Genomic DNA, 16,824 nt, shown 5'->3' on the forward strand with positions numbered 1-16,824 from the left:
ACCTTGATCTCAACAAATCCACCACGGGCAGCAGGTGAAAGCCTGGCTTCGGCACAGGTTAAAACACCTTCCCAAATCCCCTGCTCTGCTGGGAAGGCATGGAGAGCTGGCAGCTCAGAAATGATCATCTGAGCCTGCAGAAACCCAGGGCAGACCAGGTTCGCTCGGAAATGTTTGGCTTTGCCAGCACTACTTGAGGCAGACGTGCCCAGTGGTGTTTTGCTTTAAGATCCAAATGTACAAATAAAACCAGTTCTAATGCATAAAAGCACAGTCTGGACTCAAGCCCCAAAATAAACCAAGTGTTTTAAGCAGCTCCTGCTGCCACCCTGCAGACCCTCCCATCCTGTGCATGCTCCTGCAAGGAAAAGATGGGTCACCCAGAAAGAGAGAGAAAAATCTGCTCTGGGCGTGAAACACCAGCTCAGCACTGAAGTTGAAATAACTCAGGGAGGCATGTGGTGTGCCCCAGCAGGAGCAGCTACACCCATATGGCAGGAAGGAAGTGTGGAAGACTTCCCAAAGCCTTATCTCCACTGGCGTGAGCTCAATAAACCGCCCGAGGGCTCCAGCGCTGCCTTCCCACTGCCCTGGGAATCAGGGCACATCTCCTGGGAACTGCCCCTGCATCACACACCCCACACTCCTGGGACAGAGCCCCCAGCACAGCCCCGCTCACAGTCCCGGTCTCCTGCTGGTCCACTGAACAAACAGCTGCGGTGTGGGAAGGTCTCCCAAGGTGTCTCCTCAAGGCTGGGGGCTCCTGGCCACCACAGAGCCCTGGTGAGTGATCAGGACTTGCTGAACTTTGTACTCGTAGCCAAGGGATATAAAGCATTGGCTGTGCGTATATAATCCTTCAGACACAAAGCACTGACCAAGTCTGGGACTGGAGCAGATCCAGCTGCACCTAAACCCTACTGAATTTAGCAACTCAGAGGGTCCTTTCTGCCCCTCATCCCTCAACGGGAGGTTGCAGTAACCAACCAAGTTCCACCATCAAGCCTTGTCAAACCACACTGTTAAACCATACCGACCAGCAAACCTGGATGCCTTTAACAGTCCGAACCAATAAAAATGTTGTCGTTTCTCTCCTAGAACTGAAACGCACGACTCCACCTGCAACAACTGCTGTGCTTCATCCCTGAACACAACCCTGTCTACCCAGCACTCCCTTTAAAAAAATCTATTCCCAGACACAAAGCAGACACACGCTGCGCACGGGGAGCTGCAGGGCACAGCTATTTCGGTGAAAACACTCAAGCAGATTTCACAAAAACCTCTCTGTCCCCATTTTCCCAGAGAAAGTGGACAGAGTAGGGAAGGTCTGGAAGAGAAACAGATCCTTTTATCTCCCTGCACCAGCTCTGCCAGCGGTGACAATGACAGCACTAAACCAGGATTTCTCTGGGAGAATTAAAGCAGCACACTTGAGGCACAATCCCGCAGGCAATCCCTTCAAGCAGGCTGAAAATGAGACTGAGGGCAGCCACAACCGGGCTGGAAAGCGGGAGTTCACGAACATTAACCCTTCCTCGGGCAGTGCTCAGCAGAGGAGCCGGGATCACATCCTTCCCACGGAGGAGGATGAAGGACATTCACACCACAGCGGGGAGCTCTGGCTGCCCGGCAGCCTCGAAAGCCATTTCCCGTTGTGTTTGCCACACAAAGCCATCCAGGTGCCTGGGCATCAGGCACACTCCGAACACAGCACGGCAATCCGCATCCTTCCCGCACTGCCGGCACCCAGGAGCCTCTGCAGGGCTCATCCCGCAATTCGGAACCTGCCAGCTCACCGGCACGACAACCCCCTCAGCGCCGGTTCCCCAGCCCATCCCCTCGGCTCTGCTCACCAGGTACAGCATTCGGAACAGGGAGTCCCCGTCCCTGCCGGCGCTCTCGCTCCGCACCTTTCGGCTCCCCCTCCAGAGCGCGGACATGGCCGGAGCGGCAGCGCTGCGGGGCTGTCAGCGAGCCGGACCCGGGGCTGCACATCCCCGGCTGCTCCGGGAGGCTCCCGGCTCCTCCCGGGTACCCCGGGATGCTCTCCGCCTCCTCCCAGGCTGCTCCCCCCCGCTCCTCCAGGGTACCCTGAGTTGCTCCCTGCTCCTCCCAGGCTGCTCCCCACTCCTCCCGGGTACCCTGAGCTGCTCCCTGCTCCTCCCAGGTACCCCGGGATGCTCTCCGCCTCCTCCCAGACTGCTCCCCTCGGTACCCCGGGATGCTCCCCCGCTCCGGGTGTGAGCAGGGCAGGGCAGCGCCCACCTCCCTGCCCTCCCGGGCCATCTGCTCACCGCATCCGCGGGATCCCGAGCCGGCCGAGGCGGGAGGCAGCTCCGGCAGAGGGGCTGGAATGCGGCGGAGCGAAGGAATGCAGCCTGGGAATATCACCGGTGTGCTGAGCAGGCAGCGAGCGGCGCTGCTCGGGAATACCAAGCAGGGGGAAGGCACAGGGCACCGAGTGAAAGGAACTTAAAAGAGCCGGTTCTGCCGCTGGGAAACCGACCCCGCCAATCCCCCCTTTAATCCTTTCACGTCTACTGCAGCACGCCGAGGGTTCGGAGACTTACGCTGGTCTCGAGTAATGCTGCAGAGAGCAGCAGACCTACTTTTCTTGGGAAAAATCCCCCCAAGTGGCACAGGCGTGCACACACAGAGCCCATCAGCCACGCTCCCGCAGGTAATTGGCATTTTACCGCCACAGGCACGTGTCTGCAATTACAAGCAGGGAGAAACCAGTAATTGTAACTGGGGACACTTCCTACAACACACCCCCAGCTGAATTCCAAGGACCACGACAGGAAAAGAAAATTACACAAGAGACTGATTTTGAGACTCACTACAGCACCTATTTCCAGCCTTTGGAAACCTGCAACATCAGGAACCCATACACTCAGGTCTCTGTGTACCCCACTGGAACCTCAGTGTTGAAAAGGCCAAAATAATCAGGTCACCACAGGGACAAGCAACCACTGAAGAAGTTACTGCGGTGTGAAACGTTTCTGAATGTTGAGCTGAATAGAGGCTGGCAGAGGGACACGTCCCCCGGTTCACAAACAGCCTGAAATTTGGCGCTAGATGAAAAGGTGGCAGAGAGCAGGCTTTGCTTTCCCCCCTCTTCTCCCTCCCAGCTCTCTCCTCCCCCCGGCTCCTACATGAAACGGGGACAGAAAGGAAAGCCACAAGCCCACCCCAGAGCAAAAACAACTCCTAGAAAACCTCAGGCCAGGGCCAGTTGCAGGGCTGAAGGAAAAGGGTTGCACCTGGAAAGCGCCTTGCTTGCCACCCTCAGCACAGATGTCATCCCAAGAGATAAGAGGGTGAAATTAGATAGGGAGTGAGTCCAGAGAACAGCAGCTATCCCACACCACTGACACCCCGGAGCCCACCTTGGAGAAGGGTTTCCAGTATTTCACCAGAACAGACACAGGCACCTCATCTTCCCTTAGTCCATATAATTCAATCATTACTTGCACGACAGTGATGCAGAAGAAAGCTCTGCATTATTAAGCCTTTAGGACATACAGAAGACAAGCTTCTCACAAAAGGAAGGAATCCTCAGAGCTCCTGCTGCACCTCCAAATCCTTCAGCACCCCCACAGCTTGGAGGTTTTTGCAGATTAAGAAGCAAAAGCACCACTCCTAAGGAAACACACACCCACGTGCACACATGCTGGGCTGGGGGAAGGGGCAGAGGCAGCTGCAGCCACCCGGAGGAGGAGGAGGAGGGAGGAAGGACACATTCCAGTGCCTCCCATGTCACATAGCCCCCTTCCACCTGCCTGGCAAAGGCAGAAGGGACCAACCTAGCCCAGCTTGTGGTGGGATTTCCCCCCACTTACCTTCACACAAAGCCTGTGCCGGCAGAGCAGACGAACACAACACGGGCTGTGAGCACCTCGCTCCTCTCTTCTTCCCATCAATCATTAATGCTGCCCTAGGATCTCTCTGCTTCCTGGGGAAGCTGGGAGATATCCCTGTCTGCAGTGATCCCTGGACATGGATGGAGCCCTGCCCCAGCACCGGCACAGGACACCCCAAAGGCTATTTTGGGATCTCCTGCTCCTAACACTGCCTCTGTGCTGCAAGGAGGGGAGCTCTGATGCTGGTAAAATGGGAATGTTCCCCTGCTGACCAGAGGTGAATGGATGGGTGTGCTCCTGCCCTGCTGCAGCCAAGAAGGGCAGAAAAACAATGGAAGTCTCCCCTGAGCTCCACCATCCATGGCTGGGAGCTGGGGCAGCGATGGGATAAAGGGGAACGTGGCACGAGGGCAGACCCTTCCCCTTGCCACAGACAAAAATAACTAACCCCTGTGGAACAGCCTTGAGGACACCACCTTAATCTTCTGTGCCATAATCCCAGGAGCATGGAAAGGTGTGGGAGTGCATGGACAGGAAAACACCTTTGGTTTTTCTCCTCGCCACCTGTGACTTCCCATGGGAAGACACACATTTCAAGAATCCTTCCTTCCCAAGCACACAGAAAAGCCAAGGGATTAGGAAAACCCTCAGCTGAGCTTTTTTTCTTCCCCACTACAATATACCAGAATTTTCTACAGGCGCTGCAGAATAGTTTGGGGGTTTCTACATTCAGCCAGGAAGGCACTGAACACAGAGCAGGGACAGTGGCATCCCTGAGACTTCCAAACCGAGTAGGTTAGACATATTCCATTTATCTGTGGGAGAACATTTCAAGCAGTTTGAAACAGGGAAAAAAAAAAAAGCCTCACTACCGTTCACCCCACACTAATGCAGAGACATATTTCTGTATCCCAAAAAGGCAACACTCAGTGATGTCAACATTTCATTGCCAGACAGGCAGAAGCTCCTCCCGTTGGAAACCAGGGCTCCTTACAGTTGGGAGCGACTCCCCCAGGAGGGAATATTAAGCATTAAAGCTGCTAACACCCATTTCTCAGTTTGACTAAATCTGCTGAGCTGCAGAGCTAATTGGGTAATCCTTATGCCTTGTGCAGGCAATTACAGCTCTGAGCATCCAGGAGACAAGGGGCAAAACCCCCCCCAGCCTGTGGCACAGCTCAGCAACAAAAGCCCTGAAAAACCCATGGAGAGCACTGATTCCCCAGCAGCTACGTGCTGTGCTCGCTGCTCTGCCACAGCTTCCTTTGACAGAACAGACTCTGCTCAGAGCATATGACAATCCCACGTATTTACGGTTAGAAATCCCAAAATATCAACAAACACCTCCGCTTACTGGAAAAGAAATTTGCAGTTAAAAATCCCAAGCTACCAACAAACATCTCCGCTTACTGGAGGAGAGACTATTTGTACTTACAAGAAAAAGTTCCTCAATAAAAGCTGGAAACAAACCGTACGTGCAATCACCTTCTCTGGGAGCATTTAAAGTTTTCCCGTATCTGACTTCCACTGTCTGGCCATCACGGCCAAAACTCCAGGCTGGAGCGACACAAGGGATCAGGAAACAAGGGGCCAAGGTATTTTCCTTCCTTCCTTCCTTCCTTCCTCTGCAGCAAGGGACCAGCCCAGAGCTCACTGCATCACAGCTTGGTTACAACAGGAGACAAAACAAGCACGGAGGGAAAACACCAACAGACTGAGATCTAACTCTCATTAGCTGCAAAGCCTCAGCTCTTAGCTATACTGGAGAGTTTCCCTTCAGTCTGAGGTAGATTGGCCGTGATTAGTTTGCAGTTAGAAACCTGCATGTGATCGATGCTACTGCTTTAATGAAACTCAGTTTAACTCACTAAGCCTAGCAATCAAGAAAGAATGAGAAATCCTAATAAATCCACGTGGTTTAGTGGGTCTGCTCTGAGGATGGAGCTGATAAACCAGCCCATTTACAAGCTGTGTGGGACATTATCACAGGGCACTGAAGATGTGAACCCACCCTGGAAAAGGGGCACAAATCTTGCCAGAGGGGCAGCGGGTGACGTGCCACAGCCAAAGCCGTGGCTTGTTCCATTCAGGATCATCCCTAAACATCTCCAAAGCAAACCCAGCGTTTTCCCAGGAAAAGTGCTCTGGTCTGGCTGCTCTGCCTGCCAGGGGAAAGTTGAAGCTCCTCACCTTGCTCATCTTCTCGGCCTCGTCCGACGACTCCAGGTCCTGCGCTTCCGCCTCCTCCGGGGCTGTGTCAGCTGAGCTGTCGGGGTCGCTGCAGAGGGAGAGGCCTGCCAAGAGTGACACGGCTGTGAAAGCATGGCCACAACCCCCAAAACACCCGGCTGCCACCACAGAGCCGCCACGTGTCTTGGCTTGCAATGCAGGATGTGACCAAAAGTCTGTATTCTATCACCATCTGTTGAAAACCAGGTGAGGCAGCGTTCTTTATCTTTCCCACAACCCATCCTTCCTCCAGGAGATATCTCCTGCTAATGAGCCATTGAGTGCCACTGCATGGCTGAGAAAATTCCATCATCCCATTGGGAGATGCTCCACCCAGAGGGAGGAGCCAAATATTTCCTACCTGGATAAAATCTGTGATTTGGAACACCAGAGCAGCCTTTTCCCACTGGATTCCAGAGGAAAAACAGACCCTTCCACATCATCACTTCACCTTCAGAGGAGAACTGCACCTTCTACAAGAGCACTGCTCCATCAGAGCCGTATCTGTCACTGCAGGAGGATGCAGCCACCATTTCATCATGGGACTGCTACCAACACCCTGGGTGACTGACGGGGGGTCAGCTTGGATTCTGGCTCCGACAGCGTTCTGGGTTTGCTCTTTGTAATACTGTATTTCTATTTTAATTTTCCAAGTAAAGAACTGTTATTACTATTCCCATATCTTTGCCTGAGAATTCCTTAGTTTCAAAATTATAATAATTTGGAGAGAGGGGTTTTACACTTTCCATTTCAAGAGAGGCTCCTGCCTTTTTTAGCAGACGCCACGGAACACGAACACATTCCAACAAGAGGTTGTGCCAGAGGCACCCAACGACCTCCGAGGAGGGTTGGCAGCACAGCTTTAAGGACGGATGTAAAAACAAACAGGTCATGACCAGACATCATTTCACAGGCAAGTACAGATTCAGAGATAAGGCTAAAATGTGACACTGAAATTCTGACATCCAGCATCCATTGCTTGGCTGGTGAGCAGTGCCAAGGACCTTTCTACCCCAGCGGTTTCACGTGGAAACTGTGGCATGCAGCTCTTGGTGCTGGCCAGCCAGCCTTGGCTCACGTGGGACACGGTGATTCCACTGCAGGCATTTCTGGCCTGACACACTTGATGAGGAAACAAACCCAGTTCTGGACATTTTTAGGAGTCGGGACCCAATGTTCAGCTGCTGTTCAGGCAAGCTTTTAGACCCCGTTATTAAAAATAATTTGCATGACTGTGCAAGGTTTCCCACTTTGTTATTGTCCAGAGATCATCTGGAAAAGCCAGAATTCAGAAATCTGGGAAGAACTTTGGAACATATGCTGGGATGGAGCCAAGATGGGCACTGATGAAATGGAAAGGACATAAAAGGTAGCTCAGAGCCCAGGCTCCTCTTTAGAAAAGGGAGGGTTTATCCTGGGAAAAGATGTGCCTGGAGGGGCTGTTTGGCAACACAGAATCCATTTGAAGAAGTTCTTTTTCTCTAATAAGCCTGGTTTTCTGAGCCTTGCCCACATTTTATCAAGTCTCACTATCGGCCTTCTGCTCTCCATATTAAGGTGTGAAACAGAATTCTTAGGGTGTCCATTCAAAAAAAACCCCAAAAAAACAAAAACAAAACAAAACAAAAAAAAACCCCAAAAAACAAACCAGAGACAATGAGTGCTACGTGCCTTAATTTGTGTGGGGCAGTCTGTGTTTTTACCCTCGCAATTCATTTCCCTTCTCCAGCTGTATGAAATGCACCTGGCAGCTGTTTCTCACCCCAAACCAAGATGATAATGTTTGTTCACATTCCTTCTAAGCCACACCTTTTTATTTTCCTGTCAAAGCCCCATTTAACCCATCTCCTGCACTTGTAGGCAGCAGACAGGAATCTCTCACTGGAGCAGACACGCAGCACGTGTGCCCACGCTGCTCCCCATGTCTTTGGCCACCAGGGAGCTGAGCAGGTTTATCTGCTGCTTGTTAAACGCAATCAGAGCAATAAAGCTGCACGTTCCTGCCCCCTAATACCTCCCAGTTACCGTCCCACTTCTGTCAGGATCGTTCCATCACCTGCTTTTTGCCCTGGGAATCCTTATTTAGCTCTGCCAGGAGAACGTGCTGCTCTCCTTCTCCCTGACCACTGCCATTTGCTGCCTCCATGGGACATTAAGGAATCAGAAGGGGGAATCCAAAAGAGCAGCAGGAAAAGGGGGTCGGATGCCTGTGGCCCCAGCACAGAGGGAGGTCACAGGAGCCCTGGGCTGCCTCAGCAGTGCCATACTTGTGACATGCAGCGTGACCAGTGCCCATTCAGTAAGTAACTCCACTTGTGGCTACAAACCAGCACAACAGAAGGAAGTCTTCTGAGGGTGCTGGGGCCTCAAAGGGCCTGGAGAACCACGGAAAGCTTCAGCACCAGCCCAGCACTTGGCTAGAATCTTCCAACGACTGCTGCTTCCAGTTTGCAGGGCTGGTGTAACTCAAGGTTTTAATGAGATTTCCACAATGTGCGGACCCTCTCCTAAAGCCTCCTTCCTGCTGCCAGGCTGCTATGTATTCATTTATTACTATTTATGTATTTATTTCAGGGAGATGGGAATAATAAACATCCCGAGCCAAGCTCTGCCAGCTGCAGCACGAAGCTCCAAGCGTGCACCCTGCTAAAACAAAATACAAACCAAGAATCCTGCATTTCAGTGCCTAAGCTTCAAAATCACCCCAATCTAATCTGTTTGGGCAGCTTCACAGCAGCTCCCTTAATCCAAAAGCTGCCAGGGAACGGCCCTGCTGTGACAATAGAATACCTCACCAGGGATGCTCTGTCATTAAATGCATCATTTTTGACAGGAGCTGTTAGGGAATGGATTAAATTTTTATTTTACTTATTTATTTTATTAAAGATGACGTTTCCTCTACAAATCCGCCGTAAAACAGTTGAGCGTGTACTTTTTTTTCTTCCCTGCAGAAGAATTCTGGTGAGCTCTGGAACACCATGAGAGGAGCGTGTGCCCTGGGATGCCGGGAATGAGAGATTTCCATGGGGAAATCGGGAACACCAGCCTTACCTCCTGCAGGTCCGGCGCGGCCGCCAGAGGGAGAGGCAGCACCGCAGCAATTTGGGGATGAAAAATGAAATCTTACAGCAAACCCCTCTGCTGGAAGTGGCCCGGAATTGCTACATCGAGCACTGAAATGAGAAGAACGCTACAGAAGACCTGAAATCAGCTGTCAGCCCCATGAAAACAGCCCTGAAGAATTCAGGGTCACTGGTGGCCTGAAGTCCAAATTGCTCAGCCCAAGGGGGCCTGTGATGGACGAGGGTGGAATATAAAACCGGGGCCGTTCTTACAGTGCCACGGAAGCTTGTTTGAGGTCCGGAGCACAGGTTTAGCCCATGTGTTCATAACTCCTGCCTCTGGCTGCTCTCCGGGGGACAAAAGAACAAACTCCCTAAAACAGCCACGTGCTCCCTACCCAGGAGACTGATACACCCACTGCGAGCAGGGGGACACTTCTCTTTCTCAGTCCTCATCCACTCTGCACGGTGATCGATGTGCTTCGCCTTATCTCCCACGCTAAAGGTCTCCAAAGGACAGGGGCAGGCAAAGCCTAAACCTCTGCCCCACTCTGAAAGAAGGGAGCGAACTGTGGGGAGACCGCAAACAAATCCGGGGACTGCTCCCGTTCCCAGATCCCCTTCTGGCAGCACAGTGATGACCTGGGGACATCCAAGGCTGTGTTCCCAGCTCCCACAACTCTCCTGGTGGGGAGGGGACACAGACCCCACTGATCCTTTTAGGCAATGAGGAAAACCCGCTGCGGGGCTCCAGGCAGAACCAGAGCTAACCCTCCTCAGCCAAATTTATGCGTAATTTTTTTAGCAGGAGAGGAACCAGAGCCAGGAAAAGCAGCAAGAGATGAAAGGAAGGGAACCTGTGGCTCTGCAAAGGCAGCGCAGTTCCACGGGGAAAGCATCCATCGTGCCCAGGATGGCAGTTCTCACATCAGTCAGAGATTTAAAACCCAAGGTCACCTCCAGAATAACCCGTTAAGCAAACACAGTGAAGTAACCACGGCCACGGAGCTGATGTGCAGCTCCAGCCCCAAGCTCAGAAACGCGCATCCAGATGATGAAAGAGCCGTGAGAGATGTCAGATTTAACAGGAGCTCTGGCAGACACTCCCAGGGGCTCAACTCCCAGAAACACAGTCCTGCTTGGCTCCTCTAGACCTCCCCTCGAGCAGCAGGGCACCAGGACAGCTTCCTTAAAAAATGCAACACGCATCTTTCCTGTTTTGAAAATACACAGTATCATTTGCCTCGTACAAGAAAATAAAACCTCCCCTTTGGTGCCTTCACAGCTGATGAAGAATTGCTGGGGAAGAAGACAATGCTAAGACACCAGCACGATCCTAGAGCCAGACATGCTGGGCTCCTGGAGAAGGGATGTGCCCACACGTGCTGGCACTGTGACCCTGCTGAGAGGGGGCACCGACAGAATCTGAGTCCTATAAACAAAGCATTGAGCGGAAACCTCGGAGCTGATACACTGCCTGGAATCAACAAGGACACAAATAAATAGGTCGGTGGGTATCCCACACTTGACTGCTCTCTGCAAGAAGCTGTGGAGCCAGGAACAAAAACCTGAGACACAATCACGACACCCCAAATACAAGCTCAGACCCCTTTTCAAGACGCCACGTGGATCCCGCTCTGGGTGATGGATCCCTGACAAAGCACAGGAGCAGAAGGAGGAAGGTTTCGGTACAACCCTGTGCTCCACAAACCCCTGACTAGAGGGAAATAGGGGGGTGGGGGGCATCACCTGCCTCCCAGTCACACACCTGGGTGCAGAGCCTCGATTTCACTAAGCCATCCTGAATTATTCCATGTGGCAACTACAGGCGCTTCCAGAGGCTGCACTCCCCTCCTGCTGGCTGAAGAAATATTCCTCTCCTTCTGGGGTGGGGGCATCCCAGCCCAACATTCCCTGCGCTTAGAAGCAATGGGAATGCCGGGGGAGCTCCGGGTTTCTGTACAGAAATCCCAGCTCCCAAGGCTGACGCTGACCTCGGGGAAAAGCTGAGTGAGGAGGACCCAGCACTCAGGGTTTCAGTGACAAATCCCTTGTGAAAAGCTGGCGCTGAGCAGCAAACTGGGGGCATCTTGTGGCCAGCTGGGAAAGTGCACAAGACTACCTCGATTTTCCGGCACAAAAGCCTAACTGGGAAAACTTCCACGAAAATTAAAAGGGGAAGATTTCCTGAGTATGCTGTATTTCAGCTGCCTCTGTAGGTTTAGTCCACATCTTACACGAGGCTGCTTTTAGCAGTCCCCTCAGGTGGATTTGCAATGAGCTGCGTGGAAGCTTTCCTTGCTCCCTCTTTTCCACTTGCTAGGAATATCACGCTCCCCCAAAGGTAGTCTCAGCTCAGAACAGTTTCGATTACCTAGAAATTACTTCATTCTGGCAATTCCACTGATCTTTCCTGTATTTTAAATGATTCCAAAAAAGTGAAGCAAAAGGTACAACCAGTCTGTCCCCACAGCAAAATCAAACAAAACCAAAAGTCAGGTCCCAAATTAAAAAAAAAAAAAAAAGAAAAAAGTTGTAGACTAAAATTTCTCTTTTTGATATTACAGAAAAGAAATTCTTGTTTCCCTATGACACATAGAAACACATTATAGAGTAAATCAAATACTCTAAAACAAAAACATTAGTGTTAGAGTAAGTAAATATTAAAATAATTGCAATCCCCCAAGTTTAAATAATAATAAAAAAAAAAAACCCTGCTGCTCCTCAAGGGAAAAGAAGAAACCCACCCTCCCCACCTTTTTCAAAGTTAAAAAACCCCCCTTTATTTAAACTCTTATAATCCTTAAAGTGTGCCCCGTAAGGTAATATAGTCCTCAAGAACAGTTATAAAAAAACTGATAATCAGAAAAAGGAAGTTTTACACAGTAATCAGAATTCCATACTCCCAAGTGGCTAATCACTGTAACATCAAGGCCACAAAAAAACTGTGTCTTATAAAAAAAACTCCATAAACTAAAAAAAAAAAAAAAAAGTCTCCTCTCCCAAGTAAATTAGTGAAAGACTTTTTTTAAAAAGACAGTAAAGTAACTGATTAGGTTTCTGTACATTCTCAGTGAAAAAAAAAATGTGGAGGGAAGAGAAGTATTCTAAAATTTTATTCTACGCTTTATTCTTTTTTTCCTTATAGTTTCTAATAACAAAGTTTCTCTTTGCACCATGTAAAATTAAGCCTGTTTTACCTTCCTCCTAACCCTATCTCACAACCCAAAAAATTCAAGAATTCCAAAGGAGCAAACCAAAAGCACTACCTTGGCTGCTCCAAGCAAATGCCAGGGCACTGTCCCCGGGCTCTGGGGGGTTCTCTGGGAGAGAATGGATCTAAAAATTTTATTCTAAGTTTTATTACTTTTTTCTTCCTTATAGTTTCTAACAGTAAAGTTTTTAGTTTCTAACGATAAAGTTTCACTTTGTACCATTTAAAATTAAGCCTGTTTTACCTTCTTCCTAACCTCATCTCACAACAACAACAAAATTCCAAAGGAACAAACCAAAAGAATTCCAAAGGAACAAACCAAAAGAATTCCAAAGGAACAAACCAAAAGCACTACCTTGGCTGCCCCAAGCAAATGCCAGGGTGCTGTCCCCAGGTTCTGGGGGATTCTCTGGGCAAGAAGTACTCTAAAAATTTTGTTCTGTTTCATTCTGGTTTTTATCTTACAGTTTCTAATAGCAAAGTTTTTAGTTTCTAATGATAAGGTTTCACTTCATACCACTTAAAATTAAGCCTGCTTTGCCTTCCTCCTAACTTTATCTTACCAAAAAAAAAAAAAAAAAAAAAAAAAAAAAGAAAAAGGAGCGAACCACGAAGACTGCCAAGGAGCAAAGGCAAAGCAGTACCTTGGGTGCCCCCGGGGAAGGGCAGGGCGCTGTCCCCGGGCTCTGGGGGGTTCTCGGGGCGCCGTGGGGGTGGCTGTGCCAGCCTCTGTCCCTCCTCTGGCTCGGGGTGGGTGCGCACGGCGAGGCACAGCGAGGGCTGCACCAGGGCGTCCTTGAGCAGCGCTGAGTCCAGCTCCTCGGCAGCTCTCTGGTTGATCTCCAGCACTTCATCCCCGGCTTTCAGGCCTGTGGCACAGAGGAAGGGCTCAGATTTTATCACAGCATCGCTGGATTGATTGAGACCTCCGAGATCAGCAAGTCCAACCCACACCCTAACATCGAGGAGCTCTGACGGGTGTTTGTGTGACTTTCGGGACACCCGCTCCCTCAGTGCCCCCCTAAGAGCGGAGTGCCCAGGAAATCCCTCACCATGTGCCAGCCACAACTCATCCCCTTTTTCCTGCACCCCGCACCACACAGGGCTCCCCTGTGACCCTTCCCGGATCCCACAGCGGCACAGGGATCCTCAGAACGCACGTCTGAGTCAGTCACGGCTTTTTCTCCAGCCCGACTGCAGGAGTTACTTAGAGCAGCAGTGCTCCAGGGAGAAGGGAGCAGCAGCTGAGCCCTGCTGAGGGATGCTGAGGGACAGCGTGCAGCCCTGAGAGGTTCCACGGGGCTGCTGACCTTCCCCACGGCCAGCCCTGACCAGCAGCAGTGAGCTGGAGCCGGGTTTAATCCCAAATTATCCCCGGGGCCAGGCAGGCAGCAGCACCCCAGGGGACAGCAGTGCCCAGAGCCCTGGCTGCTGGAGCATCCCCGTCTCCATCTTTGCATTTACAGCCGTGGGAGCTGGGATTCACAGCAGCCAGAGAACTGGGGTGACTGTCCCTGCCATGTCCTGGCACCCTGAAAGCCTGCATGAACCCTCCAGGAGGCAGAGCACTGACCCATGTTCCAGGAAGAAATGTGGAGGGGAGAGGGCTAAAGAGCTTCCTTAGGGAAATGGAGACATCCCTAAATGCACACCATTGTGCCCAGAAATTCCGGTGTGGTGTGCAGTTTCAGGGTGAATAAAATGAACTGGAGAGAGTAGCTACAAAGTAAATGGACTATAAAATCATATCTGAAAGGAGGACAAAACAAGGCAAGTCAAGCATCTCGCAATTATTTGATTTATTCTACTTAGTGATTCCGTGGCATAAGAGCAGCACGCTAATAGGCCTGCAACCACAAACATCGGATCTGGGGCTTCATTTACTCTCTGTAGTCTTAGTTTGGGATGGTTTGGGATAAAGCATCGTGTCTATCTCAGTGCAGTGGAGGAGCTCCCATTCCAGTAAGGAACGCCTGCCTCGCTAAGGCAGACCAACCGAGGAAACAAGGGGATAAATCGCAAAAATTACCAGGAGAAAATAAAAGTCTTCTAATTGGAAGAGAGATACTGAAAATGAAATGCAGCATCTCATCTGATGGAGCGCAGTCAAATGCAGACAGTGCACGTAAATAACGGGAGGCACAGAGAGCTTTCCCCCCTTGCCGCTGCCACCCCAGGGCATCTTGTCCCGATATCCTGCTGACTCCTGTTTAGACACAAGTGCCTTTTCAGGTCAGCTCTGAGCAGCTCCGGATCTGTGAGCTTTTATCGGTGCCTGTCCTTGCACTGCAGCCCCACGGGAGGCACTCTGTGCTCACACATCCATGGGAACTGTTCTTCCAGCAGTGACCAAAAGCAAAGCAGGGGAGCACTGATGAAACCCCATCCACCCTCGCCTGACACTCCCTCTGCTCCACACAGGAACCCACGGGGTTTCATTTCCTTGTGGCAGCCTGGCAGGGAGCCCCCCTGCCCCAGCCTCTGCCCAGGGCTTTTGGCAGGATATCTATCCTGTTAACCAGGGAATGCTGCGGGACTGAGGGACAGCGAAGAGCAAGACGCTCTTTTTGTGTTTAACACACACCTAACGGGGGTTTCTCAACCTGGGGTGCAACTCCAGGCTGTCCCCCATTCCCTGAGCACTATTCCTTCCTTCCTTCCTGTTCCTGCCTCCACTGTGCCCCTTTGGCCACTCATTCCCGACAACAGCAGCCAGCCCTGCCAGGGCAGTTTTCCATCAGCTGGACTGGCTCAGCAGAGTGCCAGAGCCAGCACCAGGCCAGGGGATGCAGCAGCCAGGGGGAGAGCAGCCTTTGAAACAGCTTTTGGCAAGGGCCAGCTGCTGAATAAGCTCTGCAAAGGCCACGTAATCCCTTGCCAAGAGAACTCTGAAGGTGTTTTTGAGGACTCTGCGTACACCAATGGGTTATGAAGAGGTAAGAATCTTCCTGCCCCTCGTGGTCCCCGTGTTCTAGTTCAAAATGTGGGTGGGTTCCAGCTGCCCAGCTCCCTGGCCGGCCTGTGTGTGCAGCAGGGAGGCAGTGAATGGGAAATGCAGTGGCATGGCTGGCCTCAGCTTGGCTAAGAAGCATTAAAGCAGCCCCTGCTCTGCCTTGGGATGAGCCGGCAGCCTGGGTGTCCCTGCTGGCTTCTGCTCCAAGCGCTGCCACGCTTCCTGCAAAGGCTGGGAGCAGAACCAGAGGCACTAATCCTAGGCACAGGGAGCCCCGAAACGCTTCCACTGTGTTTATGTAGCAGTGAGTGAGCTGGAAGGGCTCTGGGGAGTGTTTTACCTTTCTTGAAAGCCAGGCCTGTCTCCTTGACACCGTTCACGTAGAGCCGGCGGATCCCCTCCTCTTCCACGGAGGACAGAGAGAAACCTGGGGAGACACCCAGTGAGATGGTCAGAGGAAGCCAGCCCCCTCCTTCCAGGGTGTCCCAGCCCCTTCCAGGGTGTCCCAGCCACCAGGGCCAGCAGCCAAGGCAGGGAATCCCTCCCCTCTCCCTTCCCTCCTTCCCTCAAACCTTTGCAAACACAGCAGGCAAGTTCAACAATCGAAGCGGCCCTAACGAAAACCCGAATTTCTGAGTGCATTTACCAATTATCTACAGACAGGCATGTTTGAGGATGTCACAGCTGCAAAGCCTCGGAACAGACTCCCAATTCTCTTGCCATCTGAGATCGCTCCAGGAGGTTTTGCTGTTTGCAGACCAAAGCTGCACAGAGCCGTGGTTTGGGACAAAAGCTGGGAATCCAAGGGGCACGGCTGATGTGCCACCCCAAACTCAGGCAAGGCACAACACCTCCTACTAGAACAGAGTGCTGACCTCTGCTTTTTGAGTTTCCTGGGCTGGACACGTTTGTAAAAATGTCCCTTTCCCTTAGCTCCTGTCGTTTGCCAAGGCTCAGCTCGGCACACGTTTCGTGCTCACCAGAGACCTGCAGAGCAGCCCTGGAGTGCAAGTGCTGACACAGCCTCATTTTAAACAGTGCAAATGGCACTGGGGGCTTTGGGCTGGGGGATCTTCCTGCCATTTGTGGGTGACACAGTAAGATAACCACGTGTAAAGGAAATACAAGGTGCCAAGTTAAAGGCATGTTGTTTATTTACTGTGGAGAGTCATCTAAAGCAGAACATTTGCCTTTCTGAAACTTCATTACTCCCTAAATGAGTGCAGGCAACCATTTGCTCTCTCTTTTTCTGCGGACTAGAAAAACATTTACAAACCTCTGGGGGGAGTAGTTTGTTTTGACATGGAATCAGCCACCAGCCAAGCAGTGCAGATGTGCTGGGAGCCTATCCTGACTTTAGGACTCCCTTCAAGCTGATCCTTATGGCTGAGAGTTATTTTTTTCGTCCATGATTTAAAAAAGAAAAAAAAAAAAGAAAGAAAGAAAAGAGGGGGAAGAATGTGGCAGCTCAGAAGTGAGAAGCATATGGCCTTTCATGACTTA

The 16,824-nt window shown here is 51.2% G+C and overlaps 1 protein-coding gene across 3 annotated transcripts in view; it reads right to left on the minus strand.

Annotated features, from left to right (window-relative positions):
- Positions 1–16,824, minus strand: part of TIAM1 (TIAM Rac1 associated GEF 1) — a 65,200-nt gene that overhangs the window by 12,998 nt on the left and 35,378 nt on the right. For all 3 annotated transcript variants that reach the window (XM_062511067.1, XM_062511075.1, XM_062511059.1), the window contains 3 exons: positions 15,662–15,748; positions 13,013–13,237; positions 6,054–6,157 (listed from right to left, as the gene is read on the minus strand). In XM_062511067.1, coding sequence (XP_062367051.1) covers positions 6,054–6,157; positions 13,013–13,237; positions 15,662–15,748 — 416 coding nt within the window. The remainder of the gene's footprint in view (positions 1–6,053; positions 6,158–13,012; positions 13,238–15,661; positions 15,749–16,824) is intronic.

The sequence above is a fragment of the Cinclus cinclus genome, chromosome 2, assembly GCF_963662255.1.
Source record: "Cinclus cinclus chromosome 2, bCinCin1.1, whole genome shotgun sequence".
Classification (NCBI taxonomy): Eukaryota; Metazoa; Chordata; class Aves; order Passeriformes; family Cinclidae; genus Cinclus; species Cinclus cinclus.